Source organism: Pogonomyrmex barbatus, unplaced genomic scaffold (assembly GCF_055798465.1).
Source record: "Pogonomyrmex barbatus isolate J1 unplaced genomic scaffold, ASM5579846v1 scaffold18, whole genome shotgun sequence".
Classification (NCBI taxonomy): Eukaryota; Metazoa; Arthropoda; class Insecta; order Hymenoptera; family Formicidae; genus Pogonomyrmex; species Pogonomyrmex barbatus.
The window spans coordinates 1,381,445-1,400,753 of record NW_028297114.1 but is presented as its reverse complement, the minus strand read 5'-3'; the positions used below and the strand labels follow the sequence as shown (position 1 = coordinate 1,400,753).

General features: G+C 34.1%; 2 protein-coding genes across 45 annotated transcripts in view; one reads left to right on the top strand and one right to left on the bottom strand.

Moving 5' to 3' along the window:
• Hnf4 (Hepatocyte nuclear factor 4) overlaps positions 1-5,324 on the bottom strand; it is a 35,435-nt gene extending 30,111 nt beyond the window's left edge. For 2 of the 8 annotated variants that reach the window (XM_011633582.3, XM_089074827.1), the window contains exon 1: positions 4,584-4,981. In XM_011633582.3, coding sequence (XP_011631884.2) covers positions 4,584-4,974 — 391 coding nt within the window. In that variant the 5' untranslated portion in view covers positions 4,975-4,981. Of the gene's footprint in view, positions 1-2,267; positions 2,904-4,583; positions 4,993-5,309 lie in introns of those variants that run through there. The other 6 variants (XM_011633587.3, XM_011633586.3, XM_089074825.1 and 3 more) reach the window with 6 other exon arrangements.
• A 2,403-nt stretch (positions 5,325-7,727) lies between these two features.
• Positions 7,728-19,171, top strand: sw (cytoplasmic dynein 1 intermediate chain short wing). Of its 37 annotated transcripts, none has more exons than XM_011633603.3 (14): positions 7,728-7,887; positions 8,352-8,475; positions 8,571-8,667; positions 8,863-8,968; positions 9,042-9,169; positions 11,006-11,041; positions 12,532-12,552; positions 14,841-14,888; positions 16,488-16,643; positions 16,732-16,888; positions 16,970-17,342; positions 17,422-17,653; positions 17,722-18,149; positions 18,277-19,171. In XM_011633603.3, the coding sequence occupies exons 2-14, from the start codon at positions 8,374-8,376 to the stop codon at positions 18,436-18,438; spliced, it is 2,046 nt and encodes a 681-aa protein (XP_011631905.2). In that variant the 5' UTR covers positions 7,728-7,887; positions 8,352-8,373; the 3' UTR covers positions 18,439-19,171. The 37 variants fall into 37 exon arrangements, with proteins under 37 accessions (XP_011631905.2, XP_011631902.2, XP_088930942.1 ...); XM_011633600.3 differs by having other exon boundaries at positions 16,464-16,643; XM_089074816.1 differs by having other exon boundaries at positions 11,006-11,065; positions 16,464-16,643.
• The last annotated feature ends 138 nt before the right edge of the window (positions 19,172-19,309 follow it).

Below are 19,309 nucleotides of genomic sequence, written 5' to 3'. Positions count from 1 at the left end.
TGTCGCGATCCACTGACAAGCGAAATCCGTTCGACGCCGATCCGTCCATGCTGTCGGATCACGCATTTTGTTCACCCTCGTCTTCGGGCGTTCGCCCGAGGGTGCTTAGGTGAAGTGATTTCTTTTTCCTTCGAAAAGAGGAGTGCTTATGCATACATATTTCTAGCCTTCGTTTCGAGCGCAGCTTCACGATTTCGAAATATTTCTGCCGGCATTAGCGTTCGCAGATAAAAACGCAAACTAAGTCAACTATTATGGTAGGAAGAAAAAAAAATGAATTGCCTACGATGAATATTTCTGATTTGAAGAGGGCGCAGGAAAAAGAAACATGCTTTTGCGAAGCGCGAGCAATAAACGTTTCTTCATATTTCCCTATTTCTTTATCTCACGTAAACATGCTTCTTTGTACGTGATACTCGCTCGCGTCGCGAATCATGGAAATAACCACGCGCGGATGCCACGTGCTTCGACCAAGATGCGCTGTGGATGAATTACCGTTAATCAATTGAGGGGCTCGATGCAGTAAAATTATCACAAACCACATTCGAACGAAATAAAATACTATTGCGATGCATTTCACTAAAAATCATGTTCGTACGTGAGTTCATTGTGCCCACAAGTCCCAAAATCTATTTTATTATAAATCACACTATCGAAATCTATATTATAAATATAATCTATTTTATAAATCATGTCAAAATAAAAGACTAAAATTGATTTATTCATTAAAGAAAATCTATATTCTTTATTAGAAAAATTGACTCCAGATTCGCCAAAGGATTAAAATTAAAATAAAGATTTCAAGACACATTTATATATTCGTATATAATAAGATTATGCTTTCTCATCTTACGAATAATATTTATACAAGAAGAATGCAAGAAGAATTATTATTGTCGGTAATCATAATAACGCAAAAAACCTATCAGTCTTATATAAATCTGTTCCAGCGATAATATCAAGCTCTATTAAAATAATACTTAATAATGACTGCTTCATGTGCGCAAGCAGTTCTTTATTTTACGTCATATCTATTGACAAATAAATAAACACCTTGAAGTCGACTCGATATCGAGATACAAAATAATTACAAAATCTCTTATCAGAAAAAAAATCTGATTTTTTAGATAAATCTCCATTTTGGAGTAAAATAATCGTTAGTAAATTAATCATCATCGCATTATTATTTAATGATCAACGATCAATAGTTTAATTCTCTTTTTTTCGCACTAGCGATTCACACGATACAATCGATACAACCGAGCCATTTGATTACGGTCGCTATTTTGAAACACAATCTTTATTGTTAATGATGAATTCTGAATCTTTATTCGTTTTTTCATTCTCTCAACACATCCGGGATCATTAAGATTTTTTGTAAGATGTTGACAATTTATATTACAATCAATTACCAGACCAGCCGCCATTTTGAGCTGTAATCTTCGCTCGTTTCATTTAGCGTAAACTTTTCCAAGATTGTCAACAGATCATTAAGAAGATTTTTTTTAAGGTCGTCACCGATTCACGTATTGCAATCGATTACGAGACAGCCGCCATTTTGGTACTGCGCAGCCGGAGTCTCCGGGTTATCTGCGGCCACGGCACGGCCGGCGCGACCTTATCTCGAGCATGGCTTGTTCATCCCGCACACGAATTTTTGTGCATAGTCGCCGGCATAGAATGTGCGTGTCTGCAATCGATTGCGTAATGAATCGGCGGCGCGCGCTCCGAGGCTTCCCGATTTTTTTGCGTGCGCACGCGCGCATGCGGCTGGCGGGTTCTTTTTTCCCCCCCGAGCGATCGTCCTTCGCAATGAGCTATTTACGTCAACATAACGAAGTAATACACGGAGACTTTGCCAAATCGTCGCGACAAAACTCGCGGGAATACTTATGTTAAAGTTAAACGAAAAGACTTGTATTTTGGACGCGTACCCAACGCAAAATGCGAGCGCTTCATCTCGTTTCGCGCGTGAGTTCTAAACGCGTTGAGAAAATAAAATTAGAAACCGACAGTAACGTTCAATGAGAAAACTTAAATATGAATAATTATTAATTTCAAAGCAAGTTTTTAAGACAATGATACGCGTATAACGCGCTTGCGCTGAGACGACAAATAAAATACTTTACTCGTAAACGTTTGAACTCTGCAGATGTCGAGCGCGCTGTAAAAATTGTCCGCCAGCTGATTCGCATAAATAACTCGTCGAGAACGATCGCTCATTATGCTGCCGGTAGATTCTTGCCGCACTTCGTGGAAGTACTTACCACCGTTTGAGGAAGAACACAACGGCGGATGTCCACCCCTGACGATCACGCTGTCCTTGGCGGCCACCAGCTCTTGGATATCGTGGCCCTCCATGTCAAGGTCGGGATCGCCCCCGCCGCTTGCCCCGCTGCACCAACCGCATCAACTGCCGATGAGGATCGATGTAAAAGTCGCGCGTATTTCTCGGACACCGTCAGGACCGGAAATCGTCAGCGCGAGTCGCGAATTCCCGCGAGTCGCAGCGCCCGCTGGCGCGCGCCGTTGTGCCTGAAGTCAGGCGCGCGACACACGCCCGGCTCGCACACACGAGGGTTGGAAACGCCGTGCGCCTCGCGCCTCACTTCGTGCCGTTCGCTCAACCGGCGACCATCGCCGTCGTCCCGACTCTATTTCGGAAATATCGCGCGCGACCGCGTCTCCGCGCTATCTGCCGTTCGGCGTAAATCGTTCAATCGTCACGCTTTCAGTGAGATTAAGAAATGGTGTATCGTACGAGCGGGAGGGATGAGAACCGTCAAATCGAAGCACGATTTAAACACGCCTCGAGATCGTTTGCGGGGCGCGTATCCAACGATATCAATCGATTCAATTCCCGGACGAGTAGGATTTAAAAAAGATACAAATCACGATGAAACCTAAATTTAGAAGATGATTCTTGTAATCGATAACACGCTTTCGATAAGGATAATTCCAACGCACGTTACACAAATAAGATTTTCCTCTTCTTTTTCCTCTTTTTTCTCTCGTTTCTCTCTTTATTTTCTCTCTCTTTTCCTCTGCGAATATAAACAGACAACAGAGAGGGCGCGATTTAAACAAGTTAAAATTAAATCGTCTAAAATAGTTGGGATATAAATACGAGCCGATTCGCGAATCATCTAGGAAATTTTGTAATGTTTCCCAGAAAATACGTAATATCTGACGGCATTTGCAACGCAACATAACATGTGTTATGTTATGTTGGACATTTGGGAAAAATATTATTAAAATACCCAATATTATCTTAGTTTCTTCAATTATATAAAACAGTTTTATTTGTGGACACGCACAATGAAAATTATTTAAAATTTCTTCAAAATCGTATCTTCAAGATTATCGCTATGATTTATGATGAAGTTTAGATAAGAACAACAAAGAAAAATAGATAAATTTTTTTTATGTTTTTTTTTCTCTCTCCTCTTTTTGTGTATTTTGTATTCTTTCAGATTTTAAAACAAGAAAAAAAGTTTGTTTCCTTTTTCATTAAATGATAAACCGTCGTATTAGCTTTCAGTTACATGTGTCACTAACGGAACTTTTACAAACTGTAGATAGATTAATCTAAACATGTATTTCCGTTTCTACTTATCAAAAATTTCATTCAACATTTTTAGATAGTTTCTCAAAATAAAGTATTCTTTTCAAAAATTATAATATAATATAAAGAAAACTCTAACGTTTTAAAAAGAAATTAAAGAGATATGAACAATCTCTTTATTTAAAAAACGAATATTTGAATATAAAAAAATAATTTTGAAAATGAACATATAATAAATTTTCATCATCAAATATCTTAAAACGTTGTATAATAAAAATATCTTAAATATGAACTTTTATTTATAATATTATATTAATATTTATTTATAAAGCTATTTATAAATTTGCGATATTATGTGATGCTTGTCACATTTACGAAATATGATATAAAATCCCAGTATATAAAGCAACGCCCATGCGGAGGCGTATTCGCAGAACAGAAAGCGAGTTGTTATTTGAAAAATCATTGAAGACCGAGTTTGCAATGAATGCAGCTGCACATTTCTATTGTCGCAATCCTGGTCATGTAAAGTAGGATTAAGCACTGTTATGAATAGCATTATCATCGGGACAACACTAGAAAAGAATCAAGTAATCAAGATGGATGGTTTCAAAGGCGAATCGCAGCTGACATTTTCAACAAACTGAGGAATATTTCGAAATAGGTCTGATAAAATATCGAATAAACTAATATATTGTAACCAATCTCGATCTACTTGATCATTTATAACTTGATTTTTCTTTGAACGAACAGTAAAATTTATGAAAATCAAATAGATTTTAATTCAAATTCCATCGTAAAAGAATTTGCGCAAATTGATTTTAATTTTAAATTCCATCCTAAAATTTATGATTTATCTACATGACATGTAACAAAATTCTCTACACATATATTCTGTAATATGAACGCGCGCGATCAATTTGTCATTCTCAACGGATCCACGATGGATTGATGAGAAAATGAGAAAGAAAGAGAAGAGAGAGAGAGAGAGAGAGAGAGAGAGAGAAAGAAGCCTAACCTGATTGGGCGGGATCGACGATCGCGGCGCCCCCGTCGTCCGTTCCTCCGTCCGTCTGTCCGTCCGTCCTGCCACGCGCACTGTTTTCAGTCAACGACGGCGCCTGGCGTAAGGAATACCTATTATGCGATCGCATCGGAGATGCGCGCGCGTACTCGCCATGCCGAACGATTCTGTCGATTCTTCCGTTCCTTTTCGTCGCTCCATACGCGAGGGACTTCCCCTTGTCCGTTCGATTCGACTCGATTCGGCTCTCTCGCGCGCGCAACGGACGCGTAAACGAGAACTCACGTTTCGCGCATGCGCCCGCTTGCGACCCTCGTGACGGACACGACGATGCACAACTACGGACACGGCGGACACGCTCAAAGTCCGCCCAGGCGGAAAGCATTGGATCTACTGCCACGAGATCGTGGCGCGCACCGTCGTGTCGCGTCGCGTCGCGTCACATTGCGTCGCGCGCCGCGTAACGTTTTTTCAAAACGTCGCATCAAGCGTCGGGGACACGGTTCGACGCGCGCTCGAAACTTCGAGGCGATAATCGCGTTTCTCGACGACGACGAACCGCCTCTTTCGCGCGCTCGAGCGCGGATCATGGGATCCATCGTCGCGCACACAGTGGATTCATCGCTCGAGATCGGAATACAATCTTGTATCCTGCAGTATTAATGTCTATCGCTCGTATAATATACTCCGAATAGAACAAACTAGAATTCTCGGGATTACCTGCACGATCTCTCGCCACAATGATCTCTTCCTCACTGATGATTTCTTCCGTTTAACTTGCGGCTTCAACAGGAAACGTCACTCTGTTTAAAATTTTACAAAATTGCTATATAACAAGTATTTCTTTTTTTATATATGATTGATGATTGACGCGAGGACGTTGTTGCGACGATTGTCACGGACTAGACTTGAGAAAATGAGTGTAAACGCGAGATCACTTTTTCCTTATCATGGAAAGAAGCCATATCGTGCGCGCGCGTATGCGATTGTATTATCATGCATATCATGTAAGATGCTTCGATGAGATACGTACATTGATTATAAAGATACAAATATAAAAGTTTAAGTCGGTAAAATAATCAGAAAGACGGCTCATTATCGAGATTTGAAATATATATATATATATATATATATATAATTAATATAATTATATATACATACACATATATATATATATATATATATATGTGTGTATAAAATTATATTTATATTTATATTCATATAAATATATAAATTTAAGATGCTTTAACTTATGGTTAAAAATAGAATTATCATATTTTCTATTTGCTAAACATGTGAAAAATGATTAAAATAAAGACATTTTCAGACTCGGAACAATGGAAAACAGAAAAATGTCATGGAGATGTGTATTAAATCTCCATCAAATAATTCTATTTTTTTGGAATAAAAGGAGCTCAAAACAGATTTGTTGAAGTTAATCAACGCATTAATAGTACGACAAACAGGTAATTCATATTTGATCGTTATCGATCGTATTGTAAATTATGCGGTTGCGAGATCGATAAGTTAAGCGTCGCAGGTGCGCGCTCACCTTGTTACATCACTGTTGCACTTCCTTATCTCGTGCTTGTCGAACACACTACCACATGTCGCCATAAGAGAAATACGGTCTCAATTAATAAATACAGAAAAGGAGGGAGGAAAAAGAGTGTGAGAGAGAGAGAGAGAAAGAGAGAGAGAGAGAGATCCAGTGCGATCAATGCGGTTTACGTCGTGAGCAAAAACTGAAAGAGGACTACCTTGAATTAATAAATAATTAATTTATGCATTTTCTTGGATAAGGTATTAAAAGACTCGGCGTGTGCACTGGACGGAATCGTTTACGTCACAGTGCATTCATTACGCATGCAAAACCACGGCGATTATCGATCTCGCGTCGCAAGGATCTCTCGATCGAGCGCCTCGTGCGCGCGCAAAAGTAGTTCAAATCATTGCGCAATTTTCCGGTGTTGCGTGAATTGCCGATAGGGAGGAAGTCACATTCCTCGTCGTTCGTGCAATTTGCAATTAGAATTCCTTTTTTCTCCCTTTTTTGTTTCTTTCTTCTCTTTTCGATTTTGCGCATTTGATTTTATCGAATATTAAATAAAAATTGCGTTAAAGTTCGATCTTTAACGGATATCGTAAAACATCGAGTTTTTAATATTCAACATAATATTGAATATTATCGAAACAAGATTACGTTAAATAAAATTCGCTTGATAAAGAATATAGATTTTTCTTCATTAAATGTTTTGAGTCTCCAAAGTTACGACATCCATATTAAAGAATGGTTACATTCAAACAATCTTTAACAGAGAAAGAAAGGTAAATTTCACAACACCTTGTGCAACGACAAGAAAAGAGTTCATCGGGGTTAACGCTAATCGACATGAAACCGGATATAGGATGTGTTATGATCAATTATGATGCAAACCAATTCGCATTTATATATTGCGTACTTCGTAGATGGCGACTGCTTTCGTAGTGTAACTCTTTCGATAACTTCCACAGGAAGACATTCGCATAGTCATTTAATAACGTTTTTGACTGTTTTTTAATCGATTTAAGATTGATTAACTAGATATATTTTATAAATTCAAGTTTAATTAAAAAGATGTAAAAAAAGTAAAATATTATATTATTAAATTTAAATTAATATATTTTTAAAAAATGAAGATAATAAATGAAAAAGTTATATTTATCATATATATATAATTTTTTCCCAAAAAATAGAAAATATAATTAGATATAATAATTTGTTTTATCGATTTTATTTCATATCTTGTTAGTATATTCTGTCATGATAAAATAGAATTTATTTGAAAGAATCTAATAGATTTCTTCTTCAAATCGGAAAATTTGAAAATTGTCATTTCTACCTATTTTTATTTATACCTATTTTTAATTCTAAAAATATCGTTAAAATTATTAGCCGAAAACTTTTTTCAGAAACCGAATTCTCCGACCAAAAACTAGAAAGATAACAACTACGATGTTTACAAATAAAACATTATAAGGTGTTCATAATAAAAAAGATTATAAATTTATTATCTGGATTATAACAGTGAATATTGTTCAAATATTTATAACAGCAATCGAAAAAGTTATATCGAGTGTCGGTAATATCGATGCTCTTCAGTTATCTTCGAATTCGGAATCATTGACAGTCACGAAAATTAGTCCAGAGGCGATGGTCTCGTTTTATCTCGATAGTATCTAAAATAATGTAAAGTTGAATAAAGACTCGTATATATCAAATCGTCCGTTGCGCAAATCCGCTCGTTCTCCGTAAAAGGTGAGTCTTTTGCTATTTTCGTGTTTGATTAGCATTAATGACCAAGTAGCAGGCGTAGTTCGGCATCGCCCAAATTCGATCGAGCGCAACTCGACTTTCGTTGTTCGGATGATGTTTCGCCTCTTAACACTCGAATCCTAATTAATTTCATCTATATTTCAAATTATCCTGGATGGTTTGAACAATCACGAAAGCAACAAGCAACGTCAAAGCAATTTATTTTCGCTCGTGAGCGATTTAACGGTAGATTCAACACTGCCGACTTGGTTCCAAGTTGACGTCATCGTCGAGAAATCAATAACTATGCACATTCGGTTCATTCGCGATAGTTCCTTAGTGTGCCTTGGTCAATTGTACTGCAGATACTATGTTCCTTTGAGACATATATAGTTTGTTATGCAAAATAAGCATTATTTATAATGAGTTTTAATGTATAATTTGTAAAAATTTATAATATTTTTTAGATATCAATCATCAGACGACAAGATGATGTCTGATCGGAAAGCTGAGCTAGAAAGAAAGAAGGCAAAGCTACAAGCTATTAGAGAGGAAAAAGAGAGACGCAGAAGGGAGAAAGAACAGAAAGATGTAATATAAAAAAATATTTATATATAAAATGTTTATAAATTAAATATATATTTATAATAACTATAATAACAAAATGATATATTTATGAATAACAGGTAGAGGAAGCTACTGTTCGTGCTGCTGGCACAGACAAGGATCAACGTAAGGAGATTGATGCAATGCTGTCTTCTTTAGGTGTAGCACCAGTGTCAGGTATATAATTATATATTGATTGCAGAAGTTATATTGTTTATGCAACATTTTAAATTATAAATGTTTAAAAATTGATGATTCTGGAAAAATATCTTGATTCAAACCCTCTTTATTTTTTGGGAGGGATCTTTAATTCACCAGAAGCAACAACTGAAGCAACAAAAAACATTCTAATTATTTTCTGTTTATTTGCAGATGTACTTTCTAGTTTGTCTAGCATGAGTTCATTGACGCCTGAACAAAGTGCTAATGCTACACCAGATGCCAGCTTGCAACCATCCAGTATAAATTCTGCTCAAAGGTACTTATTCATATTTTTTTATTATATAATTCTCGAAACTAATTTTGTAATCTGACTTTTTGGTACAAAGTAGTGCAGGACGCAGGAAGAATAAAGAGCTCACAATTGTCTCTGTGGCACACACCAACATTCCTCCGAAAGAACCAGTCGTCTACAGCAAGCAAACGCAAACCATCCAGACTACGCATACATCCCACGACGGTGAGTCAATATTTCTCTTACATTTATTTACTGATATTGCACATATGTGTTACATTTCACTTGAGATCTCCCAAAAAAAATTTAGGCATTAGAAAACACACATTGTTTTTAATATCCAATTCACACAATATTTTCGGACATAAATATTAATGCAGAGAAAATTGAGATGCAATTATAGTTTTTGGAGATTCTTGAAATTCAATTAATTGACTGCAAGATACATATTAAATTTTATTATATGTTATATGAATATAACTATTTCTTGCTATTTTATACTAGATAATTCCATTAATTATCGATATTCATTTCAACATAAATTCACAAAGTTCGAAGCGCGTGTTCACATGTGTGTGTGTTTTAAGATCACTGAAATATCATCGAGTTACACATATTCCATAATTTCCACAAATTTTCATAATTGATTATGGTAAAGTGGGTGGTTTACAAGAAAGACAGTATGTTGTCATATTCTTTTTTTATGTTATTTTTGTGTTACAACTTGTCTGTAACTACATACTAAAATCTTAACTATTTTTTTGCTATATTAACTACGACTGAAATAAATTATAATATTATATTATTAATCACACAAGTGCAATTTTTTTTAATTTTTAAATTTAAAGTGATAATATTAAAATTGAGTTAAATATAAAATTTGAATTAAATATAAAATTGAGTTAACTTTCTAAATTGTTTTGTATTATTAACTTTAAACTGGTGAGGAAACTTACATATTCTTAAAACATGAATTTAATTAATTCATTACAACGCAATTATTATTTTGCATTTTTCCTTCATATTATCTGTGAAGGATTAATAATTTTCAACACTTTTATATGATTTTTTTATATTTTGTTACTCAAATAATACTCAGCATTAAAAGAAACATAACATGTTCTGTTTATGTGGTGACATAAATATTAATTAACACATATTTAAACATTTATACTAACAATATTTAAATTAATATATAAGAAAAATAAATAATATATCACTTCTTATTGCTATATTAAAATTATTATTATAAATGGAAATGAATAATAGTTTTTAATGTGAGCCTCAGATTATGTGTATAAGAAATATATTAGTCAGTATATATCAGGATAGTAAGCGTCTAACAATCAATCTGGGTTTGGTTTAAGTTTCACAATTCTTTTGGTGGTGGCAACATTTTCCTACATTACAACATTTTCATTTCCATGACACAACCGCAAATTCAGTTAGTTTTTGAACACTTACATTTATATGTTTTACTGATTAATCTTGATCGTATAATCTATTTAATATTATAAAAATCACAAACGATTTATGTTGATGATTAACAAATTATATAACATGATATATTTTCATATATTTTATTTTGATACCACCTACTTTACTGCAATAAAAGATAATATAATATTAACCAGGATAGAATTTAATTAAATTGTGATAGAAAAGAATATTCCCTTTTAAGATCTAATTGTTTAATTTATTGCTTTGAATGGACATGGGGGACAATATTGTATCAAAAATATATATACACATGTATGTATTGTCATATATACACGGTGATCCAGAACGAATGTAACAAACTTTGACAGATTATTCTGAATAAAGAATGTCATAGTTTGTTGCACACATTCTAAATCATCTTGTATAGACATGATACATTTTTTCTGCTTTTTACCTAACTGATCTTGCGGTGTTAATTAAACATACGCGTGTTCCCTTGTCTTGCGATACAATCTGATCGATTCATCCGGTGTTGGACACAAGGACTGTCCACATCGTCCTCTGCATACACCATCTACTCCTCCTGTTCAACAACAACACCAACTCACTCTTGCTCCGCAGGCTACTTTGAGACTGACTGGTGGCGTCCCAGGAAAGGTGGGTCTGCACCAAACTACCTATGTATGTTCTGTCTACTTTTTTACTACCCTTCCATAATTGTCGTACGACGTTACGTTATAGAGGTAGAGATACACATCGGAAGGTAGAGATACATCGCGTTCCAAGCGAAGGGATGTAGAGTTTAATCTTTTGGGGTGCTTTCTGCTTTTTAAACATTGCTCCGCAGATCTTTGATTTTTCGTTCTTCATATATTTGAATTTATGTGAAGGCAACGAGGAGTCATGAAGATTATATAAGTCGCTATGATAACTTAATTTCATATTTAAACTGTGCTGCAAAAGTTTCGTATGTGGAAATTTCAATATATTTTAGTACTTTAGTCAAATTTATATATACTGTACTGTAGTGAGATAACTTTTTATATTTGTTTTGGCTATCTTCTTAAATTGACAATTTTACTTCCACATACAGAGATGATCGTTTGCTTGCATATAAAAAATAAGCTTACTCACGCTTTAATAGTTTAATGAAATAATTAAACTGACAGAAAGTTAAGATTACACAGCACATTAACTCTAGGCGTCCTGTTTGTTGGGAAAACATACGATTACAAAATTATAATTACAAAATTAAATTTTTACAAGATTGTTATGCCATGACTCATGCGTGCTGGTAGAGAATTGATATTTGTGCTCACACAAAATATTTTTCCAAGTAAATATCTTTAAATATAATCACGATCATTTCTAATGATATATACAAATAGCTTCTTTTGAGATACTTTTTAATATTCTTGATAAAGCGTTAATTTTTATGATATCCATTTTATCCTCTTATAATCATTTGCTTTATTGTTTCCATATATTAACAAGACCAACGATGGCAAGATCAATTTTAAGAGAAATTTAGAGGGTGGGCTTAAATGTGACAAGGGATGTAAGTGAGATATTGCTCATTCGTCAAAAAGCATCTGTTAGGCATAACTAAAAGAAATGAAAATTTTTCGCCACAATATTGAATCGATAATCAGTAAACGAAAGTGTTGAACAAGGAAGATGAACATTGATTACCCTAAAAATGATAAAACATTCTGAATATGTACGTTTCCTCTTATACTTAGGATCCGAAGCACCGCACAATATAAGAATTTACAAAATTATATTCACCTAACTACATTCAGCGTAATATTTTTATTTTAAGATACAAGATACTTGAAAGTTATGTCTATGATTTTATTGTAATCTGCTTTTTTGAAAATTTTCACGAACAAATTATACAGTATATAAAAATTTTTACATTTTATAGGATATGTATGGATATGTCGAATAGTAGAATTTTTAAATAGTCAGCCATATCACAGTCACAAAATTATTTGCCACACTTTTATGTATGTATAGTTTTGCATTTTGCCGTTGACTTTTATTTTATTTGAAACTAATGAGACTGAGTGTAGAGAGGTGTTATTAGCGTAGTGCATTCTTATGATATCGTAACTAAGTACAATTTTTTTCCCTCCCCTTCTCAGCTCATGCATTCGACTATTACGGTAAGTTATGATTTCTCTTGGTTCTTGGAAAGCGACTTTTAGGTTCAGAGTTAGGTTTAGCTTGGATTCGTTTTTATATTGCCTGAGGCAACAATTATTTCTGAAAGAAAGATATTATGAGAAACTGAGCATCACCATTTTTGATAGTAGAAACGCATATTAGATTAAATTTTACATATTATTTCAAATTATTCAAAATAGACGTTAAGAGAAATTGTTAATAGATTTTTAATTTGTTCAAAAGCAAAAGTATATTTTTCATAGCTTATCAGTACATTTCATTATGTGAAATTATTATATATTTGTAAATTATTAGACTATTTGCCTTTATTCATAGATTATAGATATAGCCGAGTCTAGAAAACGAGTAAAAAAATATCATCTTTCGAATTCCCATAAAAAAATTCATTCAGCGTTTCCCATAAAAAAATGTTAATACGGAATGCAAAGCAACTCTCCACCCGGAATCTAATTGGTCTTTGCTGTCTTATGGATATGTTTTTATACCTCTTTCGATTCTCTTCTTCGTTACGTTTGTCTATTTTTGGATGCATTTATTCTTATTTATCTATTATTTTCCAAATATTTATCTGACATCCCGACTCTATACAACAAAGAAAATCTATCGCGCACACTATATAAATCTATCCGCAAATTACTGATTTTCGGGAAGCATGCATAAGTTTCGAAGATGGTTGTTTCGACGTTTCTGGTTCTTCAAACACAATTTTCGCAATATTTTCAGGCTGTCTACAATATTATATATAACTAATTTCGCATCAGGCATGCTATCAGAAAAGATATTCTTTTTTTATCGATCTTATTAAAAAAATGAAAAGGTATGAAAAGAAGCACGATAATTAGATGTTGTCAAATGAAAGCTCTGACAACTGTTTGACGTAATGATATTTTTGATGCCATCGCAGAGATGGCATGTCAAGGATATCAGAATTTTTTGAGAGAAATATCCATTGGCAAATCTTGTCACATCTTAACGCACCTTCCAGAGATCTCGGCGATGCTCACGGTCTTTACTTCCTTGGGAATACTAACGCATCGTCCACGCTTACTAATATGGAAGCAATTTTTATAGAGCTAAAGTGTTGTGGGATATTAACTGAACTCAAGTTGAAAATAACAGACACATTACTCTCGGTACACTTTGACTTTGTTTTTAAAAAAATTACCTCTGATATAACATATAACATCTAAATACTTTACATAAAGATATGTCGCTTGAGCTTTTAGTGGTACAGGAAACTTTTTTTTATAAATCATTCCTTGGTCGTAGAATATTGCTTCTTAACAGCACGAGGGTGGCGTAGCAATAAAACTAATAAATTAACAGAGTTACAACGACAGGCATATATATGTCCATGAATATAATATCGCAGCGTAGCCGTATAGCATTCTCAAAATATGTATGTTGTGTATTTTTTTTTTTCCTATCTTATATGAATGTTGACAGGTTTATATCCTCGCTGCTAGTTAACTTTTAAAATAATTTTACTTTAAATTAATTCAATGTGTCATTGATCGAAAGAACTGGAAAGAACGTACAATTTTTATTTTAATAGTCGGAGATGTCAGTATGTTTTCTATTTAAATCGTTTCAATTTCATGATCCCTTACTTGTCTTCATTTTATTTGTCATGGAAACTTTTTTCTGAGATTTTACTAATCATGAGTTTTTGCGCCAGATTTATTTTCCGAGAAATATCCTACCTCATCGTGTTCTATATCAATTAACGTGAAAACAAATATTTTGAAATTGTATATAGAAATGAAAATTCAGAGATTCCTAGATTTAAATTCGAAATGCTTTCAAATACTTAAAAAAATAAAAAGAGCTTTTCTTATTAAATTTTTCAGAACAAATCAGTTTTTACATATGCTTTAAAATATACAAAGCCGTTGCTAATGGGAATATTGTACGCTTGTAAATAGACATATCAATTATAATTTATCAATTTCAATTATTACTTTCAAGTCTCTTGAGTAATTGTTGATGTATTTTGCATGACAAAATAAGAAAAGTTAGTTGAATCTTATATTGCAACACATTATTAGAATGATGTAGAATGACAGTAGAAGCTTCAGCGAAGATTTTCACGTTAAAATTGTTCAATTCGCGAAATAAAAGACTCAAGTAACTTTTAGCTTTTGTTCATGTATCATTATGCATCAATAATGCATATAGAAAAATATATATATTTAAAAAAACGCTACAAACAATTCCGGCAAATAGGATATCAAATTGATTGACATTTTCTTTTCCCTCCTTCAAGACGAGTACAATCTAAATCCTGGTTTAGAATGGGAGGACGAATTTACAGGTAGGTAATTCCTCTCTAGAGACGATTCACTCTGCCTAATTATTTCACGGACATGTCCATAATTCTACTTCACATTTTCACAAAGTTGCGCCTTAAATATAATCTTCACGTAATTTTCTTATTGCAATTTGTCGTCTCTGTCTTATATATGCATTGAGAGGAGGGAATTACCGCTAGCGTTTACAAGTTGCCTGATGATTTGCTTTATTTTATATTTTGTTTAATTATTATATTTTTCTTTGCATAATTGCATAATTCAAGATAATAAATTCGCTTTACCGCGCATGCAGAGATATTGAGCTTTTATCTTTTTGAAAACGATTTATATTGGAAGCTACACGATAGTTGAATATGTTTAGCACTCCAATTAAGATTTTATTACAAATTTATTAATTTCTATATTATTTTTGGAAAGTAAAGTAATAGAGAATCGTAGACACTATTTTATTTGTCACAATTATCGTTGTACTTTATTAAGTCAGTACTGCATGAGACCTGGAAAGTTGCGTTAAATAGTCTCCACTCGGTACGCATTGTTTATTGTTTTGTTATTTTAAAGAAGAATTTACATAACGTCGCGGCTGTAAACCCACTTCTTTCCGATTTTATTGTTCATCGGTCTTTCATTTATTTCTCATTAATCATTATACAGCGTTATAAGAGAGAGATGGTGAAAACTTCTTGCAATTGTCACATCCTACCACTCACGCGATTCCCGTTGAAAATTATAAATCAATAATGTAGTGATAATTACACTGGTAAAGGGGAAATTAATAATCTCCTATTATTTGTAATGTTCACATTCATTTTTCTTCGCATCTCCTACATACTGTTTCACTTCATCGATACTGCATGCCAACAAAGGGTGGAGAGACACAATTGAAAAAAGGAGACAAGATGAAAAAAAAAATATAAAATTAAATATTATTTATGACAGTCCACCAACAAGCAGTCCACCTTTCGTACATGTGGCTAATTTTGCATGTCATCTAGGCTCACACTCAATTTTATTTCCGTATATATATATATATATATATGAAATCTTACGTTTTTAGCATGGTAAATTATTTGATATAGCATTTATCAATGCTTCTAGATGTTGCTCCTTCGAAATAAAATTTCGTTAAATATTTGTCAAGTCGGCAATTATCTGTGTAATTTATATTAGAAAAATATTAGTCTTTTGAAGAAAAAAAGCGTTTATTTTTATTTTTTTTTTATAACTCGCTGGCATATAATTTTTTTTCGTCACTTGAGATGTAGAAAACAGAAATAAAAATCAGTTTTCAGAAATGAATGTTAGGATTTTTATGCGCAGTACTTTTTTTTTCTCTTATATGTGAATGTTTAAGATGATAGATTACTGCGCTATAAACATTTTTCAAAGCATTTCAATATTTGTCGTAAAAGACTCTAGTTTTTTTTCCTTTTTTTAATTTAAAAACAGTATCTCTGAAAGGTTTAATGAATTCGTTAGAATGTTAGTCGAGCTCTGTAAACAAATAGGTAGCTCAGTAGCTAGGTAGTTACATCCAAGTTAGGGTACTTGTGGCGGAATCAGCTTATTCACCACAGTTTTGACATTTGATGATGGCCAAGCCGAAGACGAAGAAAATAGTTTGCCGCACATGGACGGTTTCCAGAGTAAGCTCCCACCGGGAATCCTTCCTCACGGATTACCGCAAGTTAAAGAAGTCCAGCCTGCCGTTACACAGGTAGAACAAGAGAAAGAAAAGGAAAAGCCTAAGAAAGAAGGTACGTAACTAAACTTAACCCCTAACATTTGATTCTGTCAATTAACTAAAAATCCTGATTTTTATCCCCATTTTTATCAATTGTGAAGTACGGGAGCTGAGCGAAGAAGAGAAGCAAATGATTATCTTGTCAGAAGATTTCCAACGATTCCTCGATCGCACTAGCAGAATCGTGGAAAGAGCATTGGGCGAATCAGTAGATATCTATACTGATTATGCTGGCACTATGGATGGCGAGGATGGAATGTAAGTAGAGAGAATGACAACTGGAAGAATTTTTATCAATTCTTTTAAAACGGTGAATTGTAAGCGGTACGGAATTTGCAGGGATGAAAAGAGTCATCAGCGGTTGTGGCTAAACCGCTCGTTCATTTGTGAGCGATGGTCCCGTAATCGTTGTGTGACCTCCATGGATTGGTCGCCGCAGTTCCCCGAGCTTTTGGCAGCTTCGTATAACAACAATGACGATACTCCAAATGATCCTGATGGTGTATGCCTAATCTGGAACACGAAATTCAAGAAAACAACCCCAGAATTTATCTTCCATTGTCAATCACCCGTCATGTCTACCACGTTCGCCAGATTCCATCCAAACTTGATTCTGGGTGGCACTTACTCGGGCCAGATCGTGCTCTGGGACAATCGAGTGCAAAAGAGAACTCCCATCCAACGCACTCCCTTGTCCGCCACCGCCCACACCGTAAGTGATTTATCATTTAGCTAATTAAAGTTTGATAGTCTGGAGCGCGAGAGTGAGGAAGTAATTACTTATTTCGCAGCATCCGGTGTACTGTTTGAGCGTCGTCGGAACGCAAAACGCGCACAATCTGATCAGCATCTCGACGGATGGCAAATTGTGCTCATGGAGCCTGGACATGCTGTCGCAGCCGCAAGAGGCATTAGAATTACATACAAAACAATCGAAAGCGATTGCCGCCACATGCTTGGCCTTTCCGCACGGTGACGTCAACAATTTCGTCATGGGAAGCGAGGACGGGACCGTTTATTCAGGTAAACGCGGTTGCTATGTGTAACGTGATGTACATTTGAATTACTAATTTTAATATTTTGTCAAATAGCCTGCCGACACGGTAGCCGTGCCGGGTTGACGGAAACGTACGAGGGTCATCAAGGACCGGTCACTGGCATTAGCGCACACGCGGTGCAGGGTGGGATAGATTTCTCCCATCTGTTCCTGACGTCTTCTCTTGATTGGACTATCAAACTCTGGAGTCTGAAAGAGAACAAGCCACTTTATTCCTTCGAACATAATGGTGATTACGTCTATGACGTTGCTTGGTCACCAACGCATCCAGCACTGTTCGCCGCTGTTGATGATTCCGGTAGACTGGATTTGTGGAATCTGAATCAGGATACGGAAGTACCCACTGCTAGCGTTGTTGTCGATGGATCTCCTGCTTTGAACAGGGTATCATGGACACCGAGTGGATTGCACGTCACTGTCGGTGACGATACTGGTAAAATATGGGTCTATGACGTCGCCGAGGTACGTGTAAATAAATTATTTCAGAAATATTCTTAATTTTTTATACAATTTAATATATAATTTTAATAATATTGTATACTAAAACTCTTAAGAAAATATATTACATTTAATTTTTTTTTCAATGTAGCATCTAGCTCATCCAAGAATCGATGAATGGAATAAGTTTCTGTACACACAACAGGATCTGAAGAACAATAAAGCAGATGAAGAATTGGACAAACTTAATCTTAGTTCCGGACCGTCTTCATTAACATCTATGACATCTATTTCGTCAGTGCCTCTAAGATAATTATAATTTTGTTTAATTAGTTTAGTGATTTCCTTCTAAAATTAATTATATTTCAGTTGTATAAATATTATAAAATTAGAATTTTTCGAGGAAGGAAGTTACTATATTCTGATTTTATTGAATGTAATATGAAATAATTAGTCGCCAATTTTTTATCCTTCATCATTAATGGAAATTGGCTATCAAAATAACTCTTAATGCTTCAGAGATATACATGTTATCGCCGTGTTAAACATTAATAATTATTCCAATATGTGCGTTTAATTAAAACATGATAAGAGATATTAAAGATATTAGAGATATTAAGGAAATCTGTAATATTGAAATTGTAAATAATTCTTTGATCATATTTTGAAACATTATTTTAAATAATTTGCTGATAAAACTTCAATATGTATGTTTCGTAATACAATTTATCGATACCACTAGTACTTATGATAATGTATTACATAATGCCAAATTTAGTGAACTGAAATCTCTGATAGAAAGTTATGAAGATAAATTTTTTGAATTATAACGTTGTAAAAAGAAAAAACATAGTTATTAAGTTATATTGTATTTATATATAATTCCTAATTCAAATAATTTCCTCATTTAATTTGTTTTATTCATTCATTTTTCGTAATAATCGCTATTTTAAGAAATGTATTTATTAGGCATTTTTGTAATATTTCATTTAAATTAATGCAACACGTTGTTGTGAGATATTGCAAATAAAATCTTTTTAAGCATACATCTTGTTTTAATATGTCAATTTTTTGTATCGTGTGCTTTTTTCGTGCTACAAACATTCGCATTTATCAGGTCATCCTATATGTGTCGATGATGTCATTTCACGATCGGTGACGCATCGGTAAATAATTGATAGCAA